This window comes from Pholcus phalangioides, unplaced genomic scaffold (genome assembly GCF_987345545.1).
Source record: "Pholcus phalangioides strain wild (caught in Gottingen) unplaced genomic scaffold, Ppha-v1.0 ptg000009l_1, whole genome shotgun sequence".
In the NCBI taxonomy this organism is placed as follows: Eukaryota; Metazoa; Arthropoda; class Arachnida; order Araneae; family Pholcidae; genus Pholcus; species Pholcus phalangioides.
The window spans coordinates 8,152,063-8,178,398 of record NW_028301602.1 but is presented as its reverse complement, the minus strand read 5'-3'; the positions used below and the strand labels follow the sequence as shown (position 1 = coordinate 8,178,398).

Genomic DNA, 26,336 nt, shown 5'->3' with positions numbered 1-26,336 from the left:
AGTGTAATTTGAAGAAAAACCTTATTCAATCAAGTATCACAAATGTGCTTTTATGAGAAAATAACACGAAAATAAACATATTTATAAATCCGTAGACGAAATTTACTTTTCAAAAATCCAAGAGAGGGAATCGCTCTTCCTCATTTTCTAGTTTTTAAAATCGTGATTTTCCACATTATGTCGCCTACACACGCGTAGCATATATATAAAGAGAAGTTTTTCCTACCTTTCTTTATACGTTGCTGTGAAAATTTTCAGTGAATCGGCATTCCTGCGTTCAAACGTTTGTGACCAGAGGCGTACGCAGGAGAAAACTTGGCGAGTGGGGGGGGGGGGAGGCGTGCCTTCTCCAAGACCATCAAAAATATTGAAGGAAAATACCTTCATAGTGTATGTTATATTTTTATCCATTTCTGTTAATTTAAAATGATTTTTTAAAAATGCTACCGCAGGGAGTCTCCCCCCCCCCCCCCCATCGAGGGATTAGCGCACCAACCTGTCGATGAGTATAAAAACAAACCTGCCGTTCAGAATCGACAATAAATTATAGGTCGCGGCTCAATTAGCCCTCGTTTGCAGAAAATGATCGTGGTGCGACAAAAATGATCAAATAAAATGCTTTTTGAAGGTTAGCAGCTCAAAATTTCTGAGATTCCCTGTGCTTCCCGAAGCCAATCTGCCCCCCTCTAAAAATCGGTCTTGCGTACACCAATGCTCCTTACCAGGGTATTATAATGGTGCATCTTGGGTAACGCAAATTCTATCACCAGTCATTGTACTGATTGATCATTGTTTGGCGCAGAATAACCTTGGTGGTACACAGGGACCAAAAATGGGTATGGTAAATAAAAATGATAGTACACAAACTCAAATCCAATCTGAAGTTGCATATGCACTCTCGAATGGTCGATGGCACATATCGCAGCGAATACGTTGGAAAAATATATTTGTTTTGGTGGAGTGCTATTGTGCACTGTCCAAAAAACACCGTCGACCGCACATTCTATAATCAGAAATGTTTGTTAAAGGCACTTATACACTAGCGCGCAGATCATGCAATGAAAGCATTCGCAATTGGTGGTTGTTCAGTAATTTGTACGGTGTTGCGAACGATTCTTGAGCTGTTTTCACTGGGCCCACCTGGAATTGGTTTTTTCAACGAACACAAAGGAAGTTTGTGTACCCTCGAACGGATTAGAACCGCTGCAGGGGGTCGTGCGTTGCAAGATCAGCGCACTAGTGTATACGCGCCTTTAGGTACCTTGTATTACCTCTCAAAGTTTGTCCCTCGAATTTATAATCACTCTGTATTTATATGTGAGAAAGATATCAATGAACTAGAACCCCCTTCCGCCACCTATCAAAACTTACAATTTTCCGACTGAAATTAGCGACTGGATTTTGACTAATGTGCCGTATAAAAAATAGTACGATATGATATTGGTTAATATTTTATAAGCAAAATAATAGTTAAATTATCAAGTTTGCCTCGAAACTTTAACAGTTGTTATTTGTACGTGGTAAAACAACGTTAGCAAAACTTGCAAAATGTATCCACAGCCTACCCTTTCTGTTATTATAATAAAGAACAATATAAAAGCCGAGGACGGTTGTACTTAGCGAGTTTTAGCAACGTTGTTTATGTCACACAAATAACTGTCAAAATTTCGCGACAAACTTGGCATCGACTAATATTATTGCTTATCAAATACAAATTAATATATCATATAGTTTTTCTTTCATACGGAACATTAATCAAAATCCAGTCGCCGATTTCAATCGAAGAATTGTTACAGTTTTATTTGATAGGTGGTGCAAGGGGTTCTAGTTCATTGATGTCTTTCTCACATGCAATATAATACTGTACTGTACAACTGTCTTCATTATTTTCTAGAAGATATGTTTTCGCAGATGAAAATTTATTTTCACCAGTTTATTAGTTATGAGCAAAAGGGCACCATTTTTTCATGGGGAAATTTTTTTTAGTAAATATGGATGTTTAGAGTCTGAGAATGCTTCCGTGTATACAGAGTTTTATTGCTGCGCAGAAAAAAAAACCAATATTGTATAAGGTTGCACGTTTTTTTTCTCATTCCGCGCAGATATCAAAATTCTGTGAGCAGAGAAACAGGACTGTGTGTACAGGTGAAATAAAAGGCAATATGCCCTCCTATCTGGAAAAAAAGCTAAAGGCATATTTCATGTAATATTTTTCCTTTTTACCGCGAGTATCTCGGTACTTATCATTGCCTCGTCCATATTGGAGCTAGGGCCCTCTAAGACAGAGATCTTTAGTGGGGCCTCCTCTTTAATGAATTAATAGTGTAAAAAACCAATGAGGTTGGTCCCAGGGGCCCCGTGCTAGAGCCCTGCCAGCCCTACTCTTGTGGGGGTCCTAGTGCTCACCGAAATCATAGATGTTTGATTTCATACTCAGGAGATATTCACTGACAACTCAGATGAATACCCTATGACTCAATAATTAGCATCATGATTATTTCAGTTAAAGCCATATGCCTTTGTTCTTGTTCTGGTTCTGTTCTGAGTTCTTGTACTGGTGCTTTTCGTCAAGTTAGGGATTTGTAGTACTTCACATTTTATCGCTATGACCGTTTACAACTTCGGTGTACTGGCATAAATGCAGTTGACGTTGTGTGTGCGTCGTGCCTATGTCTTATGGCAGAAGGAGCTGCCGTGGAAGTGAGAAACCGGCAAATTTAGTAAATATTTTGAGGCACTACTAGGAATGGTTCGTCGAGCAATCAGTGATGCTGAAGATGTAGAAAAAAAAGAGTTCGAGACGAAATAATTTGGCGCTTTTTATTACCATGTTACACAAATACAATATAGGTCGTAACTTTCAAATTTCTACGCAATAAATGCACAAAAGCATATTAAGCAGTTTTCCCACACTAAAACGATACAAAATAAAACAATTATTTTTCGTTTAGTCCAACAACAGCAATAATACTAGTCAGTTGACTGCTAATTCTCATGAATTTTTGCCAGGAGAAAATTGGTTAAGTACGAAATTCTATGGTACCACAAGCAGGGAAATCGCACCCCGTGTCTCTTAAAAAGGGCCAAGTTGGCAAGGCGATACCCCCTAGATACTCTGTGAACCCCTTTGAGATGGGGTCATTGTCCCTCTGGGACAATCATTCTCAAATGCGTCGCAATGAACTGTCGATATTAATGTGTGCCTGTTCAATGCTTTGAAAAGTGTTTCTTTGTTATACTGTTCTGGGGAGCCGTAGTTGGCTGAACTACTGCTCTAGGAGTTAAGTTGCCAAGAGAGAAATTTTGATTTTGACTATCTGTCAATAGGACAATTGGTCTGTATCGTCATGAGACATATTTCATGTGTTATGGCATGTTTCTAAGATTCTGTCAACAAAAACGTGACAATATGTAGAAGCCATTCCAATAAATGCCTTTTTTCTGATTTTCTGTCCTATTTGCCTTTATCCTAGTTTCTGTATCCCTCTTTTATTCAGAGGCTTCGTCGCTGCGCCTTACAGATGTAATCCTGGTAATAATTTAGCAATGATAGATACAGTTTTTGTTGTTTTAGACTCAGTGTCGATATTTGGCGAGAATTGGTGATATTTGGATAGCATCTGCAATGTTATAAGAGAATCGGGGAAATATTTGGCGGGAATGGGTTATACCCAGGGCCGTCTTAAGAGCATCATGGGCCCTCAGGCCAATTGATTTTTCTGAGGCCCTAACTGGAAAATTCTCGAAAATTTCAATTAGTTCCCATTTTTGTGAGGCCCTCTTCTCTCGAGGCCCCCGGACCGTACCCGGGGTAGGCCCATGCGTTAAGACGGCACTGGTTATACCAACGAGAACTGGTGATGTTTGGCGTATTGTCTTAATTTCACCTTTCTGAAAACTGGTCACCCTGTTATTTTAGTTCAGTTTACATATGACCTATGTTCTTATTGAGGTAGTTATTGAGACATGCTTCGCTATTTATGACATTTTTACGTAAAAATTTCATTATTGCACCAATTTTTTTTCTTGCTATGTGTATTCAAGGAAACTTGGCGACGATACAACAAGAAAAACTATAAAAGGGGGGGTCATGAAAACTAGAGAAACTTCGGATTGATACTCTCAGAAGGTTTAATGAGTCCAATGAACGAACTCGAGTCTATTTTAAAGGGTTTACTGGAAGTCTGGAAGTACATCGTTATTCAGGAACTATGTTTTCGATGAGCCGAGGCAGAAGCAACCATGAACTCCCATTTTTGTACTTCGTCCTCGCGATGGTAAGTTTCGGCTGCTGCTCGACATTGTCATACTCTTCTTCAAAGAGGAAAAAAAAACGATGCTCGAAGATATTTACAAAAGCAAAAAGAAGAGGCCACAAGTAATTCCAGGAAAGTTTGATCAAAGCAGAGTTCAAATGGACGTTGTCCTGTCGCCCACCAGCTCCTTGTCATTTATGCCGTGAAAACCGTTCTCTTTCTCTGCTTTTGGCGCCGAGAACAGATGCTCGTAGAGGAGCCCAGCAACAGCACCTCCGAGGATAGGTCCGACCCAATAGACCTAGGACAATAAAAAAATATTTATTATCGAAAAATATTTCCATTATAGAAATAAATGAACATAAACACAACATGATAAACATGAAGTTTGAGTTGCACGTGAAAACAAGAACATGGATTTGTGCGTGTTTTGCATTTTACAATAATGGCCATCTCTAAGGTTACCAGACGTCTTTCTTTTTGATGTCATATCAAACGTCATCCTACATTTCGGAAAATTCGCCCCTTTCTCCTCATTTTCAAGTTTCCGTAATTCTTTTTTTTCTGGGGAAAATTCTATTCACCCTGAAACATATTGTATCTCTTCATTGACACGAGAATGTTTTTTCCCACACGTTCACACGCTTATTCCCAGAATACAACAACCCAACCCAAGTTGCTTCCAATCAAGGCAGATGTTGTTCTAAATAGTCCAGTTTGCCAGGATATTGACCCAGGATGAAAAGAGAAAGAAATATCTGGATAAAAGAGAAAGACAGTCCGAAAAAACAACTAAAAAATAACTTCTGGAAGAAAAATCTGAAACATCAATTTTGAGAATATCATTTGCTCAACAACAAACAGCTAGTGCTATTACTGTAGTGGACATTCTGGGGCAAGGGGGTAGATGTTATCTCTTCCATTCAGAAATAAAGAAAATAGAATGCAAACAGCGACCAATGTTGATTCCTACGGCAATTTATAAATCATTTCTAGCAAAATAAAACCTTCTGAAGATTGACCTTAAACAAGGCTACGAAAGCTTTCAGAAATACCGATAAATGCAACATAAGACTAAGTTCTTGGCCGAATAAAACTTCTCCCCCATGTTCTAGGTGAGGCAACAAAATTGAGCAAACAGTGTGAACAAATCACTATAAACGAAGGGAGAGGAATTGTTATTTGTTTTTGTTTTTCTTTTATAGCTGTTCTATTTTAGTTGGGAGAAATATTTGGGGTGGGTTTTTTTTTTCTCGCCAGTATAGTGGGGTAATCTGTTGTGAAAATTGAGGAAAATAAGGCTGACAAGATGAGCGCACGTACGTCCTCCTTTCTCAGTTTCTGAATCTGTTAATCCTAATTCCTAGCTATGCCGGATTCCTTACAGATAGATCTGGATTTCATATCAAGTTTTGGTTTAATTAGTGATTTGTCTATTTCCCATCTTTTACACATCTTTTTGATATTAATAACAGAGCAGAGGTTTGTCATCTCGAGGAAAACATTGGGGACAGTTTCCAGACGTCCCATATATGCGAGACTCAAGTATTTTTGTTGTGACTGGAGGAGGGAGCGTTACATTGTGCACTCATGAAGTATTGAGCGGGCTCAGTCACTTCACAAGAATTGTTGGGGCGGGGAGTAAACTAACCCAGTTCCGACATCTTGACATCTTTGATGAAGAATTGAAACTTTGACGCCATTCAAAATTTTTCATGCATTTTGATAGATTTTTCTAAAGCAGGGATTGTTAATTAATTTTTTGTATTCTACGGACGCTTGCGAATAAGATACCTTTCCAAGGAACTCCAAACAGTACGTGGATCCCTGGTTGAGAACCACCGTTCTAAAGCAAAATAACTAAGAAACTTACCCAATGGTTTTCCCATATATTCGTTATCACTGCTGGTCCAAATGAGCGAGCCGTGTTCATACTGGCCCCTGTGTACCTGATCTGTAACAAAAGAAGAAAATATCTATGAACAAAAGAGGAAAACACCTTCAACAAATGATTTGTCAGCAATAGCATGCAACAAATATTTCATCAAAAAGTTGACTGCATGTATCGTCTAACATGTAATAAATTCTTCAGAAGAACTAACAATTGGATACCAAATACTGTGTCGAATATTTGAAGAATAGTGAATTGTAATATGTGTGGAAGTTTATAAAAGTTACCAAGAATTCATTTTTGGCTCGAATCAAAGCAGCCTCTAACCCCACCCCTCCCTCAAAGTGTTTCTCTTCCAATTCTTTCCACATTTAAGTACCGCAGAAATACGAAAATACCTGAATATTTATGTTCCGTGAGGTTTCAAGTATTCTGGGGATTAGGATACCTGACTCTCACCCAGGAGGCGTTAGTTTGATTCCCGGCAAATGGAAATAACTTTTCACATATACAGGGTATATAGCTAACAGCTGGCACCGCAATTCGCTGGCGAACCGTTGATCCTAAAGTCCTAAAGGCATACTTCCAGTTAAGATATTAACTGGAAGTATGCAGTCCAAATAACGTGTGGACCTCAAATGCGCCATTCATATTGCAAAGGGTTGTATAGTTATTAAAATAAAAGAAATTAACTTTTTATATGAGTATCCTGTGCTTATAAACCCGATCAAAAAGTTCTTGTCCTGTCTCTTCTGAGGCCAACAAAAGAAATTCCACGTTTTTAAGTGCAATATTCGCCGAGATATCTGAATTCAAAAGATTGAGAAAATTTTAGAGAAACAGTTTAAACTAACGAAAAAATGTTTTTCCCCCCAACTTCTCCCCAATTTGAATTCGAATATCTCAGTGAATAGTGCACTTAGAAACGTGGAATTTCTTTTGTTGTCTTCAGGAGAGACACGGCAACATTGAGCTAACTGAGTTTTTGAGCACGGGGTGTCCGTATAAAAAGTTAGTTTTTCTATTTTAATAACTATACAAACCCTTGCAATATGAATGAATACATATCTGAGATCTATTTGGATACTTTTTCCGATTGGAAGTATGCTTCTAGGATCAACGGTTCGCTAGTAAATTGTGGTGGCAGCTATTAGCTATGCATTCTGTATACATTAGGCCACTTTCCGGCATTCGCCAATTCGTTATAATTTTCTTAAAGGAATGTTTACGAAGCGCATGTGTGTGGTTGAGTACTGTAGTGACCTGCTATAACCTTGTGTGTTATCCTCGAAAGTACAAAAAAAGTGTCATTATTCAAAATAAAAAAATATTAGGCATCCATGGGGAAAAATCGAATAGGGATTGTTTTCCCTCCGGTATGTACTAAAAAAGTGTCTGCCTAATCAAATTACTGCGTTCGTATCTTTCTCTTTGCTGGAAATACTCTGCTTAAAAATGGCTCTTCATGAAAAAATTCGAATTCTAGACAGTTTTGGCAGCCATTTTCCTCATAATGGGCATAGATTGGACTTGGATGTCAGTTGCCATTTAGTTTGCAAGTATATTTTTATACACGTTGGTAATGAAGCTTTCTCTGACACGATCCTGCTCCTTAACTGGAGCAATGGCTAAAATCGAAAACAGTGGATGTAGCCTAGATCGCGTACGGTTAAAAAGTAAAAATTTGGTATTTCGATAAGCTGAAAATAATATCAAAGCCATAGATTCTAAGTCAAGAAACAACAGGAAACCAATTCCACCTGACCAGCTATAACAGTGCGTAGTATAAACAGTTCAACCACCCTTTATGGTTTATACAGTGTATAGATAGGGGGGTGTTGGAATATTCACCTCAACCACAGAAGAGTGGTTTTACACGTGGTAACTGATCATTGCCGCTACGATGCTCTTTATTCAATGCTCGAATGTTGGGAAACGCCACAAAGAATCAACTCGGCAGTTATTCATCAAATATTACTCGCCACACACAACCATATAAGTTACAATCCGAAAAATTATTCGCAGTCTAGAGTCAATGAGAGAATGTGGTAGGAGAAAGAAAAAGAGAAGACCAAGAAGAAAGGTCCCATTTTCTTAACATTTTACGAGCTCCTCGTGCCCTGCGCACTTCAAACAACTTACTCGGCGGGACAATAAAATCACCGGCTCCATTCGAAATCGCCGATGAATTACTTAATCTTTCGAACACCGAACGCGTTACAAACCGAAACAACGGAGCTACATATCATTTCGAAGTCTGAGGAAAAGGAAAAAATTGGCTGCAATCACTATTTTTATGCAAGTTAGAAATGTATAAAGAAGACAAGGTAAAAAAAAGAAATTGAAAAAAAGTGAAATTATGTGCTTGTTTTTCGTCTGACATTAAATCCGAATAACATTCATGTGAATCTATTTCCTCTCTCTTTCACATAATCGTAAAAAAAATAAAAGTAAAAAATGGATTCTTTTTTTTTTCATAGGGGGAGTAGCACTCGTAAACAAATCATGTCAAGATGGTGGACAATCGGGTCATTAATATGTAATTTCCATATTCCTTTATTTTACATCAGTTTGTTTCGGATGAGGTAATTTCAAAGTCTCTTTTCTAGCCGATTTTATTCGGTTGAGATATTTTCTATAGAAGGTTTCGAAATCGAAACTTTTTCGCAAGTGTTTAAACACCTCATTCGACTCAAAATGTTTCGAGACCTGTCAGTTTTGCAGCGAGAGAGCAAATGCCAGTACATGGCATACAATGTGCATGGGAAGTGGGAATCGTTGACACCGCCTAAAAAACAAATGATTCCTCTAACCTCATCCAATAATTCTATTAATTAATGATGATTCACGCAACTTCTTTACGGAAAATGCACCCAGAAGTCTGGTAAGAGCTTCGCCAGCATCCTTTAGGCCTTAATCCATCCAGGCCTTAATCCCCCCCCCCCCCCCCCCCGACGATTCCCGTCAATTCTCATCTACGGTTATGATCCCAGACTTTTTCTTCTACTTCGAAACCCAGTACATCTCTAGTTTACCGTCATTCTCGACAGCGTTAGACGACAGAATTTTTCCATTTCAAGTGAAATTTTGTTATTTTCACGTCCACACTGAAATCGCAGATATGAAGGCACAGGTGGCCGCAAAAACGTGGGTTGTGCTGTCCTATCATTCCCACAATGGGTATGCAGAATGATTCTAAATTCATGGGACAAACTGTAAGAGGTGATATAAGACTCCTAAACTAGCATTTTTGTCATAGAAAGTGCGGTTGAATCACAATAGCAAAGGTGGTAAAGGGTGTTTTTAGAAATCACATAGCACTTCACAAAAAGGAAATATCATATTCTTCTGAGACGGATTTGCTGCGATATGTGTTATCAACCATTTGAGGGTATTACGATGTGGTAGGATTTCTCATGGTGCAACCTGGTAACAAATTCTATCACAAGTAATGTACCGCTTGGTCATTGTTTGGCGCAGCATAAACTGATGGTCCTTGCACCACTGCGAAGGTACATATGAACCCTCGAATAGTTGATAGCACATATCGCAGTAAATTCGTCGGAAAAATATATTTGTCTTTTGTGGAATGCAGTTATGCACTCTCCAAAAACACTGTTAACGCCTTTGGTATTGCGATTCGACCGCACACATTTTATGATCAAAAATGCTTGTTTAGGTGACTTGTATCACATCTTAAAGTTTGTCCCATGAATTTAGAACCACCTTGTACTGAGGGAACGGCGATTGCTGTTTCTGAAACCAAGGTCAGACTCGTGTGCAGAATGACCAAATACATTCCAAAGTTGGTCATGAGAGAGTAGTGCGGCCGCTCCACCATTGGCAATGATCGTCAAATGTTGGAAGTTGGAAGGCATTGGCAAGCTGTTCGAAAAGACCAGGACTTTCGAGCTTCCAATCCACGCAAAAAGAACCTCCTTCCTTCCCGATCTTCAAATTCGTCTGGCAGCACATTGGTCGAGGAACGACAACAGCCGCAATACGGAGAGTGTTCGGAAGCAAATATTCGCCAAGAAACATTGGACCAGTGAACTTTCCATCATCCCACGTTGGGAATCACTGGCCTAAATAACAGCAAAGCTATTCAAAACATGATATAGTCCACACCGCTTAATGTAATCACATTGGCATCTGATAGCAACAATCAAATGTGTGACAACTATATCCGCAAAAGTCCCGTTTGCAAATACTGTGACCATACACCCCGTTTGGTTGAATGGTACGTATGCTAAATGGGAACTAGTAAAACAGGACAACTGTTTTTCTTTCCTACACAATTGGTAGCAAAATGTTCAAATTCTTCGCGTTCCTTTTTTTATTCTATTCTGAAACGGGACTTTTTTTCTCATTCAGCTAAAATCCTGAATTTTTATAATCCAGCCATTGTGAGGCGTTAGAATGGAATTTCCGAATGTGCATTACGAATTACGATATTTTTTTTAATATACAGTGTTTCGTAGATTCCCCTGAGAAAGTTTCTCGGAAAAAAAAATTAAATCTGAGGATGAAGAACTTTCTTTTCTTTTCTTTCAAAACCGAGCACAACTCAGATCTATCGCCATCGAGCCGATCTCCCCGTTAAAAAGTCTCGCCACAGAGAGCAACAGGCCTACAATGTTACAAATATTCAATCATTACACTTCACTCACAATTTGAAGTATAGATGGCAGCACTGAAATATCATACACAACACTAGCTACACAAGTGTGTCCGTGCCTAACAGTCTGAATGCGTACCTGGTGTTGTTGTGTCGGATTTTTCACTAAAAGAAAGGACTTTTTTTTCGTCATACATCTGTGGCGTCGCCGCCGACACACATTTGCTCCACGCGTACATGGATCGCAGCGAAGAATACCACGTACACTAAGTACGGAAATGTTTGTCAACTGGGGAGGGGGGGGGAAAGCAACTTTTAGTCTTCTGCATAGTCTTGCAGTCCGATAACGCCCATAAATGGTGATAGACCTGAGTTGTGCTCTGTTTGAAAGAAAAGAAAGTCCGATAACTTAACACTAGAAAATTTTTTTTGCTATACCTTAGCTTCAGAATAGCATGCGCAAACAAAAAAACTTCCGACTTAAAAAAAAAGCTAATATTACCCGAGGTCCCGATAACTACAAACGAAATTTTTCCCATGTTATGATGTTGGACCGTTCTATTCTTTGCAAAAGTGATAACAATACCCAAATGATAACATTATTCGTGATTCTAATAAGCAAAATCTTATATATCATCAGAGGAAATTTCATCATAAACAAACCTCTCCTGAGGGAATCGAAACTCCTTACGGATACATAATGAAATGTTCTTTAAAAGAAATCGTATTCTCACATAACTTTTTTGATAAGTAATTGGAAAACAAGCTTCCTCAGAAGACTGCTATTATTCTGTAAAAAAAAAATGAACGCTCATTTACGCAAGAGTTCGACCTTCATGGGTCAGAGATGCCAGAGATTTTTTTGGTGCTGCATTTTTTATCTATTCATTCCCCGATTTTATATAACGCCTATTATTATTGTCAATCAAGAATACATTACACTCAATGTCCTCACACATGAATGTTCCCGAATTTTTTCTTCTAAATAAAGGATTTGATGATATTTTCTCCTGACTTCTCTCATGTTGCTACACAAGTGCTATTATTTATTTGGAAGATAAACGTGTTGACCGATTCGACCGAAAATATGTACCTATTCATTTCCATCATCCTCTCGGTGTGTTTCGCTGCGATTGTTCTTAAGACACAATTATTCGAAGAAGCAACGGGACTCGCCAATACACAAAACCTATCGTGTTGATTTTCCACTTGAATTGTCCTTGTAATTAACAGGCTCTCTAATCAGGCTGACTATATTCCAAAAAAAGAACGCGGGAAATAGATATGCCGAATACGAGAAAATACCGTAAAGAGCAGTCTCGAAAAAAAAAAAAAATGTCAAACGGGGGGGGGGGATTGCCATAGTTACAATTTGCTTACAAAAGTCTCGCCGCAGAGAGCAACAGGCTTACAACGGTATAATTATTCATTCATTACACTTCGCTCACTATGAGTTGAGCAAAACTCAGTTAAAAAAAAAATTGATTGCAGATGGCAGCACTGCACATAAAAAGCATTACACAGAAACAAACTTCACGGAAGGTTCACTATACGTACACACACATTCTAACATGTACCAATTCGTTAGAAGTTCCGCAGAGGAATATGGACGAGGTGCATGTCTGGTTTAGTAGTAGCAGCAATGTGCTAAAAAGAATTGCCAACGGGTGATAGGTAAGGTAAGACTACAATGAACTAAAATGCATTTTACGAGCAAAAATGTTGAATACGAAAAATATGTGATATGAATATGAATGTTCCTTTTTCTTTTAGTTATCAGACAATTACCCCAAGAACTTCTTTAGGAGAGAGCAGTAGCTCACAGTCATTCAAATCAGTGCATTCATCGTCGGCTGATTGGACACCATCGAATTGAGGAGCGTTAATATTATGCACAGGAAATTAAGGTAAGAGGTTCACCTATGACTAACGATTCAGAAATTAGATATCGGAGCGGACACTGTATACCCGGTGCCATCTCAACGCATGGGTCCTATTTGAGCTTAGATCGGCAGCCTCTAGGAAGATCTGATAAATATGAGATCTGGTAAGACGATTTTCAAGAGTATGTAAGCTCACAGGTCAAGTCCAGTTAGATGGTGGCCGCTGTGGTGGTCGAGTGGTCAAAGAGACGAACACGCATTGTGAGTTCCCGGGTTCGAACCCCCACCGTCACCACAGTGGTGATCGACTAAAGTTGGTTTTCTGTGGTTCCCAACTTCGAAGCACGAATGTGAGTCGATCTCTCCTTAAAAAGTCTCGCCCCAGAGAACAACAGACCTGCAAATGTAATTCAATCGTTACACTTCACCCACTTCCCTTCTGAAATATAGATGGCAGCACTGAAAAATCAGACACAACACTAGATACGCACTCAGACTGTTAGGTGCACACACTTACATTTCCGGAACAACCCACTAGGTAGTAAATTGCCTCAGTTGCGTTAGACCTGAATTGTGCTCGGTTTGAAAGAAAGAAAGAAAGTCAAATGGTAACCTCTCTGAACATCACTTACCAGTGGGTTCATGATGGTCATGATGATGACGACCCTGCATGAACTGAACCCCCTTCCCCTCCTCGGGGCTTGGTCCGCGAACTCACGACGACGAGATCTGATTTTGGAGAGAAATTATGTACATTGGCGGTTTGATACTTCCAGCCTAGTAGAAGATGGCAATGGCGGAAATCACTAATCGCCGACAGAGCCTGGCCCTTTTTGGTTCTAAAGGAAAAGCCCAATAGAAGAGGCCTCACAACATAAGTATGCCCGGGGGCTCATCGTTCTATTGAACACCTCTCTGGCTGTATATTGCTTGCCAATATCAACCTCTATCAACGGCCCCTCGATCAAATAGGCATAATTTCGTGATTTTTCAAATGTTATAACTGAGTTCAACTACAGATCAGTTTTTCTCAATATTTTCTACATACGGACCGGCGAAATTAAGTGAAAGATTTCGATGACAGACATAAATAGGAGAAATAATTTGCGAACCAGTAGGAAACTGTTTTTCCCCCTAACCTCTTCAAGTGCTTAAATATCACTTCTTGTAAGCACTGCTGCGAAAAACATGAAACATATTAATTGTTATTTTGATGTATAAGATTATGCAGCTAAAACAAATAATATGTGATATTACATAACATATTATTAATATTCATGCTGCACACCATTTTAAAAATGACAATAAATTTTAGTTGAAAAATTAACTGAAAGATTCTTGTTGTTTTTGGTTCTTTGATAGGTGGCAGCAGTTGTCCTATAGCACAACGTTCTTCCATTTCAAGCAACACTTGTGCGCATTTCTCTTCTATACAAAAATATTGCAACAGGGAAGTGAAAAGAATTTAAATTCATTCATCAATGTTCAATGCCAAAAGTGAATTAAGGTCAGTTGATGCCCCTGGAGCAGACGAAACTATTGGGCCCCCTTGAATTGAAAAAAAATATATAAAGTTGATGTTTTTTGGGGCCCTTCAGAAGTCGGTACGCGGTGCGCCCGCCGTTTAATCCACCTCTGTTAAAGGCCATATTTATCCTTCTGACACACTCGCTTCTTTTGAAGAAATCTTTAACAAACGTCTTTCATTCTCACGTTACTGCTCTGCAGTTATCAAGAAAGCCAAGTAAGTTAAAAGGGCACTTGGGGGCAAAATATATAAAGATGACAATTATGGATGATAGAGAGGGTATGAGACGTTACAGTCTCATCTACGGCACCCCGATAAACGAAATGAGTTCAAGGTTAAATTTTTTTTCTGTAGTTGGACATCCACTGTTCCAGCGGTGTTTCGGAGGAAAAAAACCGCATTCATTTTCACTTTTTATATTAGATTTCTCTATTTGGTTTATATTACAGCACTGACGCGGTTTAACAGTTTTTTCCCTCATAAATAGAAATTGCAAAAGTATCATTTTCACTACACTAGTGGCTTTGAGAATTTGATGAAATGTTCTGCAGAGTGGTACCGGTGTACGAACCCGTGGTTGAGGAACACTGCTATAGATACGTAGTTTTCACATAGTCATTTTTTATCATCCAATGAGAATTTAGTGCGTTTAATGCTTATGCTTGTTCTACACCAAACACCACTCTATTGAAATTCATTCGTATACATGAGAGAGGAAGCAACAAAAACACATTCTCGCGTTCACTTCAAAAATAAAATATTTCGGAATGTTCAATAACAACGGATAGTGTTTTTGATCTAAGTGAATACATACATACCTATTAACATCCCGAAAAAAACAAAACGGTTTGTTTACCTGGTCGGTTTTTATTCTGCCATTCACGGAAAAACGTGCGTTTTCACTGAATATGGGGGAGAATAAACGCACATTAACGATATGCCGCGTGATATATTCCATGTGGTAGACATTTCACCGAAATAAAAACTAACATTTTTTTTTATGTGTTGTTTATTTTGATTACGCGTGTTACTCTTCTTTTCTTGTTTTTTACTTCGTGATACAAGGAATTCGGTTTATTTTTAGTCGGAGCATGTATGTATATACGAGGAATGAGAAGGCGCCATTAACTTAATCACTGGTGATCAAGATCTTAACGTTTCTACTATGATAGTGTTTATTGTAGAAATAGAGGTTGGCAAAGACACACTTCACTATGTGTGTGATTAACGTCTTCAGCTTGACGAGTAGGCCCCCGGAAGAAAAATAGGACGTCAAAGACCTTTGTTTTCGCATTTCTCCATTCTCTCTAGGCTCTCTTTTCTTTTGCTATTTATTCGCTGACTATTTTCGTCTCTCTCATTGCTGTTTATAACTTCTCACGAAATAGTGTAAGAAAGAAACACTTTTTTTTTTTGCGTGTTTTTAGGTTTCTTATTATTCATGAATTTCTTTTTCTCTTTTTCTTTCGTATGTGGAATCTGGGCCGTGATTGATTTGCGAGCCTGTAATTCATATAGAAGTAGACGGAGATAGACATTCTATGTAACTGAATATGGTTTGGGACTGATTTCAGCAGGAGGTAACGGATTAATTTTCTTACAGGCTCGATATATGTAGCAATTCTGAAATATCCACAGCGCGTCGCAGAACACTTTCACGAAAATGAAAGGGCGTCGTGATAGAAAAAAATTTTGCAACGGAACCTAGGGTCGCAAATGACTTTTATGTTCAGCGCATTTTAAAGGTGGGATTTATGGCAATGGTGCCAAAAAAGGCGGGGAAGATTTCCTAAAGTAACCCTGGAATGAGGGAGAAAAATATCTTCCCTGCACATGCATAATAATGCTAGGAAAAGAAAAAGGTTTCTTCCTCCATAAATAGTCTGTTACTAGAAGGAGTTTACTGTCGCACCTCATGATACGATTGGCATATTTTGGCGACTTAATTCACGTTTCTTCCCGAATAAATTAGTTGCAGCTCTGAATTGCATTGCAAATTTTTATTTCTTCACGTGTACGTTTTGAGACAAGTTCTCTCACTTTGGCGGTAGAGTTTGAGACCTCAAGTACGCATCAAATTGTGTTGCGTATTTGAGGGGTTGAGAAATCAAGTGGTGTTAGTCACTTTGAAAACTTTTTTAAAGACAAGAAATTTGCATTCGAAATTACTAGCAATTATCGTGTCAGGAAACTGTCGTCACTATATTGTTATCATCTGTAGGCTATTTCATCAGCTTCAGCTGGCACCACTTCATTTCTGAATGAGTATCAAAATTCTTAGTTATTTTATGTGACTGAGTACACATCAATCAAATCTGGATTTACACCACTTGATTTCTCAACCGTCCATTTATGGACTACAAAATCTAGCATACAGATAATTCTTGCATGCCGTATTATGGTGGATTGAGTACAACTTGAGTTTATTCACTGATTAATTGAACAGAAGGGGGTCCCCATGATTTAGGAATAGGGTTGATCACCTTATAGAGCCTGGGAGAAATCCACAAATGCTTACCGTAATTTCTGGCGAGTAAGTCGTAACTAAAAAAATGAACAGACGCGATTTGGTCGCTGACCTTCGTTACCTTGCCTATCCCCCCACCATTCCTTAATACAGGATTCTGCCATAGTATTTCAACGCGTGGGGCTAACGGGGGTCTGAACACAAGACGCCCAATTATTAGATGTTTTATTGATATAGATATTTAAGACCTGATGCAAACAACTTGTGTGTGTGCGCGCACGTGCGTGCGTGCTTGAGCTCAAAGAGGCTCCAGAAACGCCTAATCCCAAGCCTTCACCACCCTGAAATTTTATACGACGGCCCTAGATTTAGCAATACATATATGTGTATTAGCTATTAGCTCTTTCAAAAAAATTCCTTAAAAAGAAAGTGGTTAATTTTCAGTAAAACGATGGGGCAACCGAATAACATGAGCAAAAAAAAAAAAAATGTTCTGTCCCGTAACACATACGGTACGTATATTTCACCCCTTGATACTCATTCCAGGCGCTCCCCATATATATGAGAGGAAACCATATTAACTTCGCACTTTTTTTTTTTTTTTTGCAATTTATTGACAATTGGTGTCATTGGTCCCATCACTATGCCCAGGGGCCCCGGAAAAACTGTTAAAATTACGTTGAGTATAACAATTTTATCATCTCTTCTGATTATGCAAGTATGAAAATGCTGGAAAAGAAAATTCTATTTATTCTAGAAATTTCCATTTCCACGCTTAGAATTTCCCACGTCACTTTCTTCACGGTAAATATTGCCATTAAACGTTGAAATTTATTGTCTCGAGCTTTGATATATAAATAAAATAAAAATCTAGAATTTTTCTCTTCGAGAAGATCATAAAATTTATGCGTCGAATGTTCGAGAATAATAATAAAAGAGACATATTCGTTTCTTTTAGATAACAACTCGGTTCTTGAGATAGATAAAGAAGAAAGAAAAGACATCGTCGAATATATACTACTTAAAATGCCAAGGCGTCTTTTATAATAAAACACTCTTCATCGAGAAGACCAAAAGTTTCCACCTTAATAGTTAGGTAGAATTGCTAAATCATTCATTATTATTATTTAATTGACTCCTTATTATTATTATTTATTTTTTCGGGCTTGAAACGGTATTTAATATTCTTATGGTGATAACAGGGAATGTGCTTATCAAAAAATACATATATATATTAACAACCTATGCATTCCTGTATCGGGTTTTCGGAGTTTATGCGATCAGAAAATATGCGAAGAGATGTAGAACAAAAAAAAAAAAATCTGCGTGAGAACCTCACGCGGTAGAAGTGAAACTGCTAGGTTTGACGGACGTGACTAGGTTAACGAATTTTCGAAAATTTGTAATTATTACAAATACGTGAATATAATATAAATTATGTTAAATGAAGTTTAAAAATGCAATAAACACAGCTTGCAAACATGATACAATAACCCGACATCAATGTAATTGAATAAAAATTTATTCAAAATAAAATAAATTGCGTTTTATGATAGCGCAGCTAATTAGGAGCTGGCACTGTGACGTCACAAAACTTGCGTTCGCGTGCGAAATATACTCTCGTGTGGCCGGGGGACTAGAGGAGCGGGGAAATGTAATAAACTGTCTTTGTCCGACACAAATCACTCAAAAAACTTCCGAGCCTCTATTGATCTCCACCACCACCACAACCCATCCGCTTCATCACACAATCAATTTAGAATATAGTTTCCCAAACTTTTTATTCCATCGCCCCCTTCATCAGAAAATTTTTTCTCTCATCGCCCCCCAACTCGAATGAACCCATGGGATCACTATGTTAAATCCGTAGCTTCTATCGCCCCTCTGGACCATTCCAACACCCACCGGGGGCGATATTGCCCACTTTGGGGGAACACAGAGTCAGAGGAAAAAGAACATTTCACTTTTTGCGGTGATGAATTTTCTTTTCCTCAAGCCAGGTTTTCTTAGAAGCAGGTTTCTACAGCGCTTGCAGCGTGAAAACTCTGATTGGTCAAAAAAAAACCTGAATTTAAAGTTTTTAACCAATCAGCGTTTTCACGCTGCACACGGCGCAGAAATTCTTCTAGGAAAACCCGGCTTTACAGAAATTCACTCTTACGCGTCGCTCTTTCACTTGTTACGTCGCTATAGAAATTTCACTTAAAAAAAAAACCTGATCGAATTGGCCCCATGTGCTGGATCAAATGGAGAAAATTAGGGTGTTAGGGAATGTTCTTGTTGGTCATGCTACATTGCGAGACATTTTTCGTCATTGTGACTTCGCATTAGTCCTGGACGGTCCGCTATGCTGTCTGCTGGGCGTTGCGAGGTACCAGTTTCGATTCACGTAAGTGGCATAGTGCAGCGTTTCTCACGCTTTCTGTACCCAAGAATCTCATTAGTGACACTTCGACGAACCACTTGTGTTACGTATTATGGGATATTCTAGTATTTTCAGTTGCTCCGAATTGTTTTATACGTTTTGTCCAGTTTTTTAACGATGCTTATTTAAATTTATAATGTTTTCTGAAATCGTGAATGAATAGCATTTTCATAATTATTATGATAATTATGGCTATAAATGTTCATTTTATTTATTCGTCAGGTTCAACGTTTTTTTCTGAATTTTTCATTGATTTTAACTGCAGTTAGGGATTTTGCCGACATATGGCAATGTTTTTGATGAAAATTGCCGACGTCCTGTATTTTACCATATTTAAGATCCCAATTCCCCTTGACCTCAATGAAATATGGTCATCTATTCATTTATATGTTTATTTCGTCAAATATATTTTTGTTTACTGCGATTTGTTGCAGCCGTTTATTTCTGCCACCCTTCACCCATTTTTGACCACTTCTATTCGCGAGATTCTCACGCAGATTTTTTTTTATTCAGTTAGAATCGAATTATCAACTCTGCCTGCGGACCATCTATGTCATCGTCGTGGAATAGAGGTGGTCACGGACCATAGGTTGAGAAACGCTGGCATAGTGGTTTCCGGCTGAAGTTTGTTTTCTCGCGTTCCCAACTTGAAGGAGCCAATAGAGACGATCTCTCCTTTAAAAAAAAAAAAAAGACAGGACACATGAGATTGAAAAAAAAGATTCAGGTCCAATCACTCCTACTGGACCTTCATGCAGTGCCCTCTATAAACAAAAATTGGAACTAATTTTTTTTCTGTACCAAACGAAATCAACCCCCCCCCCCCCCGTTAAAATAACTTCTTCGTAAACCGTATTCAAAAATATACCAATTCCTTCAATTCTTATGAGTTTTTGAACTATTTACGAATTTATGGGACACCTTGCAATTCGTAACCGAGAATGGATGCAGCTGAATCTCCAACGGTGGCGGGAACATAAAATATTTGGAAAATCCTGGCTAAGCATCCCACTTTAAATACCGATGAAACTGATACCCTGTATAGCTTTGTTGAATCAAAATTTTATAGCTTCTTAGCCGTATTAGAATCAAATATGATACGCGCAACACGGGTCATATTTAACTGCCACTGATGTCAGAAACAAGAGTTGACATTAATGAAGTGACTCGACTTTGCAAACATATACCACAACAATCACTTCATTCACACCACTCGGGTCAAAACCTCACGACTTCTTTCATATATACGCCACTTTTCTTTCATTCGTGGATCGAAAATAGATTCGAATGTCACGTACACGCGCGTAAACATGGTAATGGCGCTGCAATGCCATAATAAAGCGCGTAACATGACCCTGATGTTAAGGAACTCGAGGGGGGGGGGAAGTAAATAAATGTGTTCTACGAACAGAACGATTGTTCGAAACTTATGATCAATAATGTAAGAGAAAGAAGAAAAATCTCTCAATTATTAGACAACAGAAAGAAATGTCTTATTTTTTGACAATGGTTGTGTTCATCCGCGAATTTATTGCCTTTATTATTATTGTATTTTTGTGAGTGTCAATCGTCATCTCAGGGTGAATTTCTCTCGCTGGAATATGTAATATTTTGTCATTGATGCTGAGAATGTAATGACGTAATAATAGATGCTTTCGGAGAGAGATTTTCTTCGAGGTTAATTTATTATTTCTTTGTAGAGCCAATCTGTTCGGAAGACAAAGAATCTCTTAAGAGACAGAAAATAAAACTGAAATGTTTCGCATTTTATATAATTGCATGGGAGAAATAATCTAGTTTCTTCTGAAGAATAATAAAATTCAATAATTTTTGTGAATTTTTTTGATGTAAAAGGCAATCCAAAAAGTAGCAGGAAGATTAACTACTAAATTATTCGAGACGTATAGATCTTGTGTGCATAACTTTTTCTGTAAGTGGGTTGGATATAAGAGATGGCTATCGCTCGCGGGCCACAAACTGTACCGTACCGTACCGTACCGTACTTTCCTATACCGTACGTAGCATATTTTCCTGCTCATGCGTGGGTTATGTTTAAAAAGCGTCGGAATTTATTTTTTTTTGGTGCTGGTTATCTGCAGCTCTTTTCCTTTTCTTTCTGTAATAATAAAAATCTTAAAAACTAATTTGTAAAAATTAATTTTTACTGTAATATAATTTAATTTTTTAACGCAAAACAAATTTTTAATTTTAATAGATATTCTTAAAAAATAAGATTCTTACTTGAGATGCGGGATATATATAAAATCATTCTTTTTTTACCCAAAAAAACGGGACTATTGAAGGACCAGACACACCCCGCTTCCCATCTCAAGGAAATATCGAAGCGTAGAACATCATCGATAAATGAAATTTTCATAAACGGATTGTACGCCATTGAAGATGAATACGATGATATACACATTTTTCTCAAAGTAGCGAAATTCGCTTCTGCAGATTATACACAAAAAATTACGATACATATCATATTGTAATTCTAAAGTTGGACTAAAATATGTATTAAAAATTATCAACGGAAAAAAAGACTTTGTAACATGATAATTGCTGTAAATGCAGAAATTTGATAAAATCTCCCACGTGATTCTCAATTTTAAAAAGAAAATGACATTTCGTAAAATCGACTTTCCTCTGTTTTATACCTTCATTATTACTTATATTATATACAAGATATACAGTAGACTGGATGTTGTGAAGATATTTATTATTTGAGATGTTAATTTTTTTTTTTTTTCCTTCCTTAAAAAATTAACATCTCAAATAATAAATATCTTCACAACATCCAGTCTACTGTATATCTTGTATTAACAAGTGGAGAGCGACATTCATGTCATATATATAGCCCTCTGGTGGCTCGTCGTCCATGAGCTATTAGCTGATCGGTTTCACAGTCCATTGCACGGTTCCGTTCGGTATATATACGCTCTAGCGAAGGAAAATCTCTATCTCCTCTGTAGCTTAGTGGTCAGAGCACTCGTCCGGCAATCGAGGGACCCGGGTTCGACTCCCGGTAGAGGCAGAGATGAGTTTTTTCCTTCCTTAAAAAATTAACATCTCAAATAATAAATATCTTCACAACATCCAGTCTACTATATCTTGTATTAACAAGTGGAGAGCGACATTCATGTCTTATATTATATACTTATCTGTTTATTATGAAAATCATTCAGTGATATTTGAAGAAAAATCGAATGAGTAATGAATGATTGGAATTCTTGATTTTCAATCCGATTCAATATGTCGTCCCAAGATATCTCTAAAATTATCCGAATTTCCGTTATTTCAACATGTATTCCGTTATTTTCATTTTCCGTATTTTTTACGCATAATCCGCAGATGCAGTTTTCGCTACATTGAGGAAAAATGTCATGATATAGTTAAGAGCATAGGAGAAAGCGTCGGTGGTATCGTATGCCAATGTTATGTAACATTATGTAACTGCCAGTTTTTACTATCCGTGAAGTGTCTGCAACGTGAGACAAGCCATCGAGGCTCCACGAAACTAGAACTCTCAATCTCCATTAAATATTGATCAAGAAATAATCTAGATAATTTCTCAGTCAAAACTTAAAGCAATGTTATATTCAGTTAAAAAATTCAATTTTTCACGGATTTTCATGCTTTCTTGTGATCACTCATTCATTAGATAAAATATTCAAAAACACATTTCCGACGATAAATAGTTTAAAGCCCACTGTTGCATGAAATTTTTTTTTTTTTGAGCCCATTCCTACTCGAAAATCTCTTCCGAGCCCACTGTTACGGAAAAATCTCTTTCACACCCATTGTTGTATGAAAATCTCTTATCGAAAATCACTCGTTACATTAAAATCTCGTTCGGGCCCATTATTACATGAAAAGATCCTTCGCACCCATTTTTGATAAAAAATCTCTTTTGGGTCCATTTTTACATGAAAATCTTTAGCAGTGGCTTATAATTCTCAAATAAAAATTTTATTCATCAGTAATGAAACCGTAATGGAATAAATGGTTGTTTCTCACTTTTCCGGGAAAAAATTGCGATTTTTCAACTCACACCTTTTTACTTACGCCTTCTCCCTGCCTAAAAGTAATAGCCTTTTGCCCGCGTTACGCAATTCTTGAAAATGTTCGCCATTCGTGCGAACGAAACGTCGAAAGACAAAAAACCCGAAAACTTTTAAATTTTATTCTAATTTACACGATGGCCACGAAAGCCTTTTTTGTTTCATCACACGTTTTTACATATATGTGTTCTCTATCAATCTTTATAAAAAAATGTTTCTAACCAATTAGGTTTTAAAAGTATTTGTTTCTATTCCAACTTCTCGGAAAGCTGCAGATGAGGCGAAGCGGTTTGATTTACGCCCTAAGAAATTGTGATGTTTTTTAACACATAATCTGCAGATAATACGCAGGAAAACACGGTAAAATTGACCGAAATCCAGAACTTTAACTGTCGATATGTACGCAAAAATTTCCTACAACAACTACTGATACAGAGGGCAATTCTCTAGGTATAATAAGAAGTTTTACCGAACTAAATTGTTTTGATTGCAAGCTATGCGAAAATTGATGATTTTTCCATAATAAAATTTAGTTTTAAAACCTTATTAATTCTTACCGTAGATTTTTCTTTTAATTCCTTTCAAACAAAAACTTCGTTAAATACCTTGTGTATCAAATATAGTCCACTTTGGACTATGACGTACTAAGAAACACTCATCAAAACATCGATATGATAAAAACAAAAAAAAACTCTCCAATGGTTTCTCGTCTTCAACAATAACTTTTCTATGTCTTTATGTCCGGAATGTCTATTTTTTAGCAATATTCTCGACATAATAAATTTTCTAATAATAGGAGAGACATGCTTATCGCTTTGAAAGGTTACTTAGGTTTCTAATAATTCAAAGGATCAGGGGTATCGGATGCCAATATTATGTAACATAGATATTGATAACATTCAAGAAATAATCTAAATAATTTCTGTCAAAATTAAAACAGTGATATTTTACGCTAATAAATGTACTTTTTCACAGATGTTTATGCTTTTAATATATCTTTATGAATAACTCATTCATTAGAGGAAATATTCAAAAACACGTTTCCGACGATAACCATCACACGATAATTTGTTTGAAATTCGTTTTTACTCAAAAATTTTTATTTGAGAGAGAGCCCACTGTTAAATAAAAATCTCGTTCACACATCCATTGCTATATGAAAATCTCTGGTGTGAACCCATTGTTACACGGAAATCTCTTCCGAATTTATTGTGTTACATAAAAATCTTTGTTTCGTGTTTACTGTTGCATGAAAATCTTTGTTTCGTGTTTACTGTTGCATGAAAATCTCTTTCGCATCCATTGCTACATGAAAAATCCCTTTAAACCCATAATTACATGAAAAATCCCTTTAAACCCATTTGAAGGGTCCAGGAAAAAACGACTTTCTCAGCAATCTTTTCGAAAATGAGATAGCAGTGTCTTCTTATAGCTTTCAAGGAATACTATCCCCACGTGCATTCATTTTTCAGGTACAACGATTTTAAAGCTGTAAAAAATAGCGATAAGGTTTTGGTTTAATGGGGAAGATCATTATAATCCAAACTTCTAAACTCGTTTTTCTCAAAATCTAATTTTTGCTGTAAAGTCGTTTTTCCCCTGGACCCTTCATATGATTTTAAAATTCATTGTTACTGGTTGGACTGGTTCTTAAAATACTATCATTATTTTCGGTTTTCTAAATTTTATTTGAAAATTTTTATTTTGATGGAGACATAATATCCATTGTGTAATTTTTTGTTTGCATTAATTAATCATATTGCAAGCATATATTATCGCTAAATAAGAATAAGATATTTTCTTGAGGGACTTACCGCCCAGAGATGACAAGCAGAAACCGAAAACCCGATCGCCAACGGCGCTGACCCACGGACATCATTCCTGTTCGGATCACAAACTGCAAAGACGGTGAAGACCAACACGAAAGTTATCAAGAATTCAACCGCCAGTCCCTGGACAGTAGTAAGATCTTCACTGATAGCAGTGTTGCCTAACTGCTTGACTAGTTCGTCGGGCATCGTGGCCTTCAGCACCGCGGCACCGGCAACGGCTCCGGCACACTGCACCACCACATACAGCAGTGCCCTCAACACGGAGCACTTCCCAGCCACCAGCATCCCGGCCGTCACAGCCGGGTTTATGTGCCCACCGCTGACGTGACCCAGTGCTTGGACCATCGTCGCGACTATCAGGCCGAAAGTCAGGGCTATCTGCACCAAACTGGGAGTGTAGCCCTTGTTCAGGTCGCTGATGCATGATCCGCAGGCCACGAGGACCAGGAATGCCGTCCCGAGGAACTCCGCGGGTAGGGATCGCCATAAGGTGCTGTTCCAGGATAGCTCATCTATGCCGACGACGGTACGGAAGACGCGAACTCTACCCATTTTTTATTGTTCCCACTACGAGTGCTGACGTTGCTGCAGATGCTGCCTTTTTTTTTTCGTGACAGGGATGCTGCAGATGTATCTTGAAAAACCCGATGGCATCTCTCAGTTCCCAATTTATACCATGGGATGAGAGAAGAGGAGGAAGAATAGTCACATGGGATAGGCGCGTCTGGATTGATGACGCCGTGTACGTCAAAAACCACGTGGCTAAAAACCACGCCAGGGCTTACTACGTTTTTATCTTTTTCCCCGCCATTTTTTATATTACCTTGTTTTTTTACTCTTCTCTTTGGTGTGTTTCTCTCTCTCTCTCTCTCTATTCTTTCCTAAAAACCATGCAAAAATGTGATTTTTCCCTCGGGAGTTGCTGGTACCAAGAAAACTTTGCATTTTTCGGAGAAATCGGAACGTGGATTTTCTTCTCCCCCATTTACGCACATTGTCCATGGCCAAATGGTGGTACTCTGCGGTCACTATTGCGGATGGGTACATTAATGCACCATTTGAATCATAGTCATAGACAATGATACGTTTAGGAGTTGTATAATAACGATTGTTATTTTAGGAAAATTGTTATGTGATTGTTTTATCTTTTACGCTTCCGTGATTATGACACTGTCAGAGAGAGAGAGAGAGAGACCTTGTCTAAGTCTCTCGATGAGTCAATGAACGTCTCGGACGGAAGATAGCCATTACATAAAGGCATTGAAACTTGTTCTAAGATTTCTTTCAGCAGTTCATTCTCCGTTGATTTATAAAGAAGAAACTTGACCCTGTTGGCGATTTTTTTTTATAATTATCAGGTATTATCGACGCGCGG

At 37.9% G+C, this 26,336-nt stretch overlaps 1 protein-coding gene across 1 annotated transcript; it reads right to left on the bottom strand.

The window, feature by feature from the left end:
- Positions 1 to 2,806: 2,806 nt before the first annotated feature.
- LOC149081697 (aquaporin AQPAn.G-like) lies at positions 2,807 to 25,616 on the bottom strand. Its single transcript, XM_089237099.1, has 3 exons — positions 24,944 to 25,616; positions 6,130 to 6,210; positions 2,807 to 4,557 (listed from the first exon to the last, which is right to left on the bottom strand). Exons 1-3 carry the CDS (start codon positions 25,511 to 25,513, stop codon positions 4,411 to 4,413), a joined length of 798 nt encoding a protein of 265 aa, XP_089093225.1. The 5' UTR covers positions 25,514 to 25,616; the 3' UTR covers positions 2,807 to 4,410.
- Between the last annotated feature and the right edge of the window lie 720 nt (positions 25,617 to 26,336).

Coding starts and splice junctions, on each gene's coding strand:
- LOC149081697 (XM_089237099.1), bottom strand. CDS start 25,513: ATGGGTAGAGTTCGCGTCTTCCGTACCGTCGTCGGCATAGATGAGCTA. Junction 6,211..24,943: donor CTGCTTGTCATCTCTGGGCG/GTAAGTCCCTCA, acceptor CTTTTGTTACAG/ATCAGGTACACAGGGGCCAG. Junction 4,558..6,129: donor ATATATGGGAAAACCATTGG/GTAAGTTTCTTA, acceptor TTATTGTCCTAG/GTCTATTGGGTCGGACCTAT.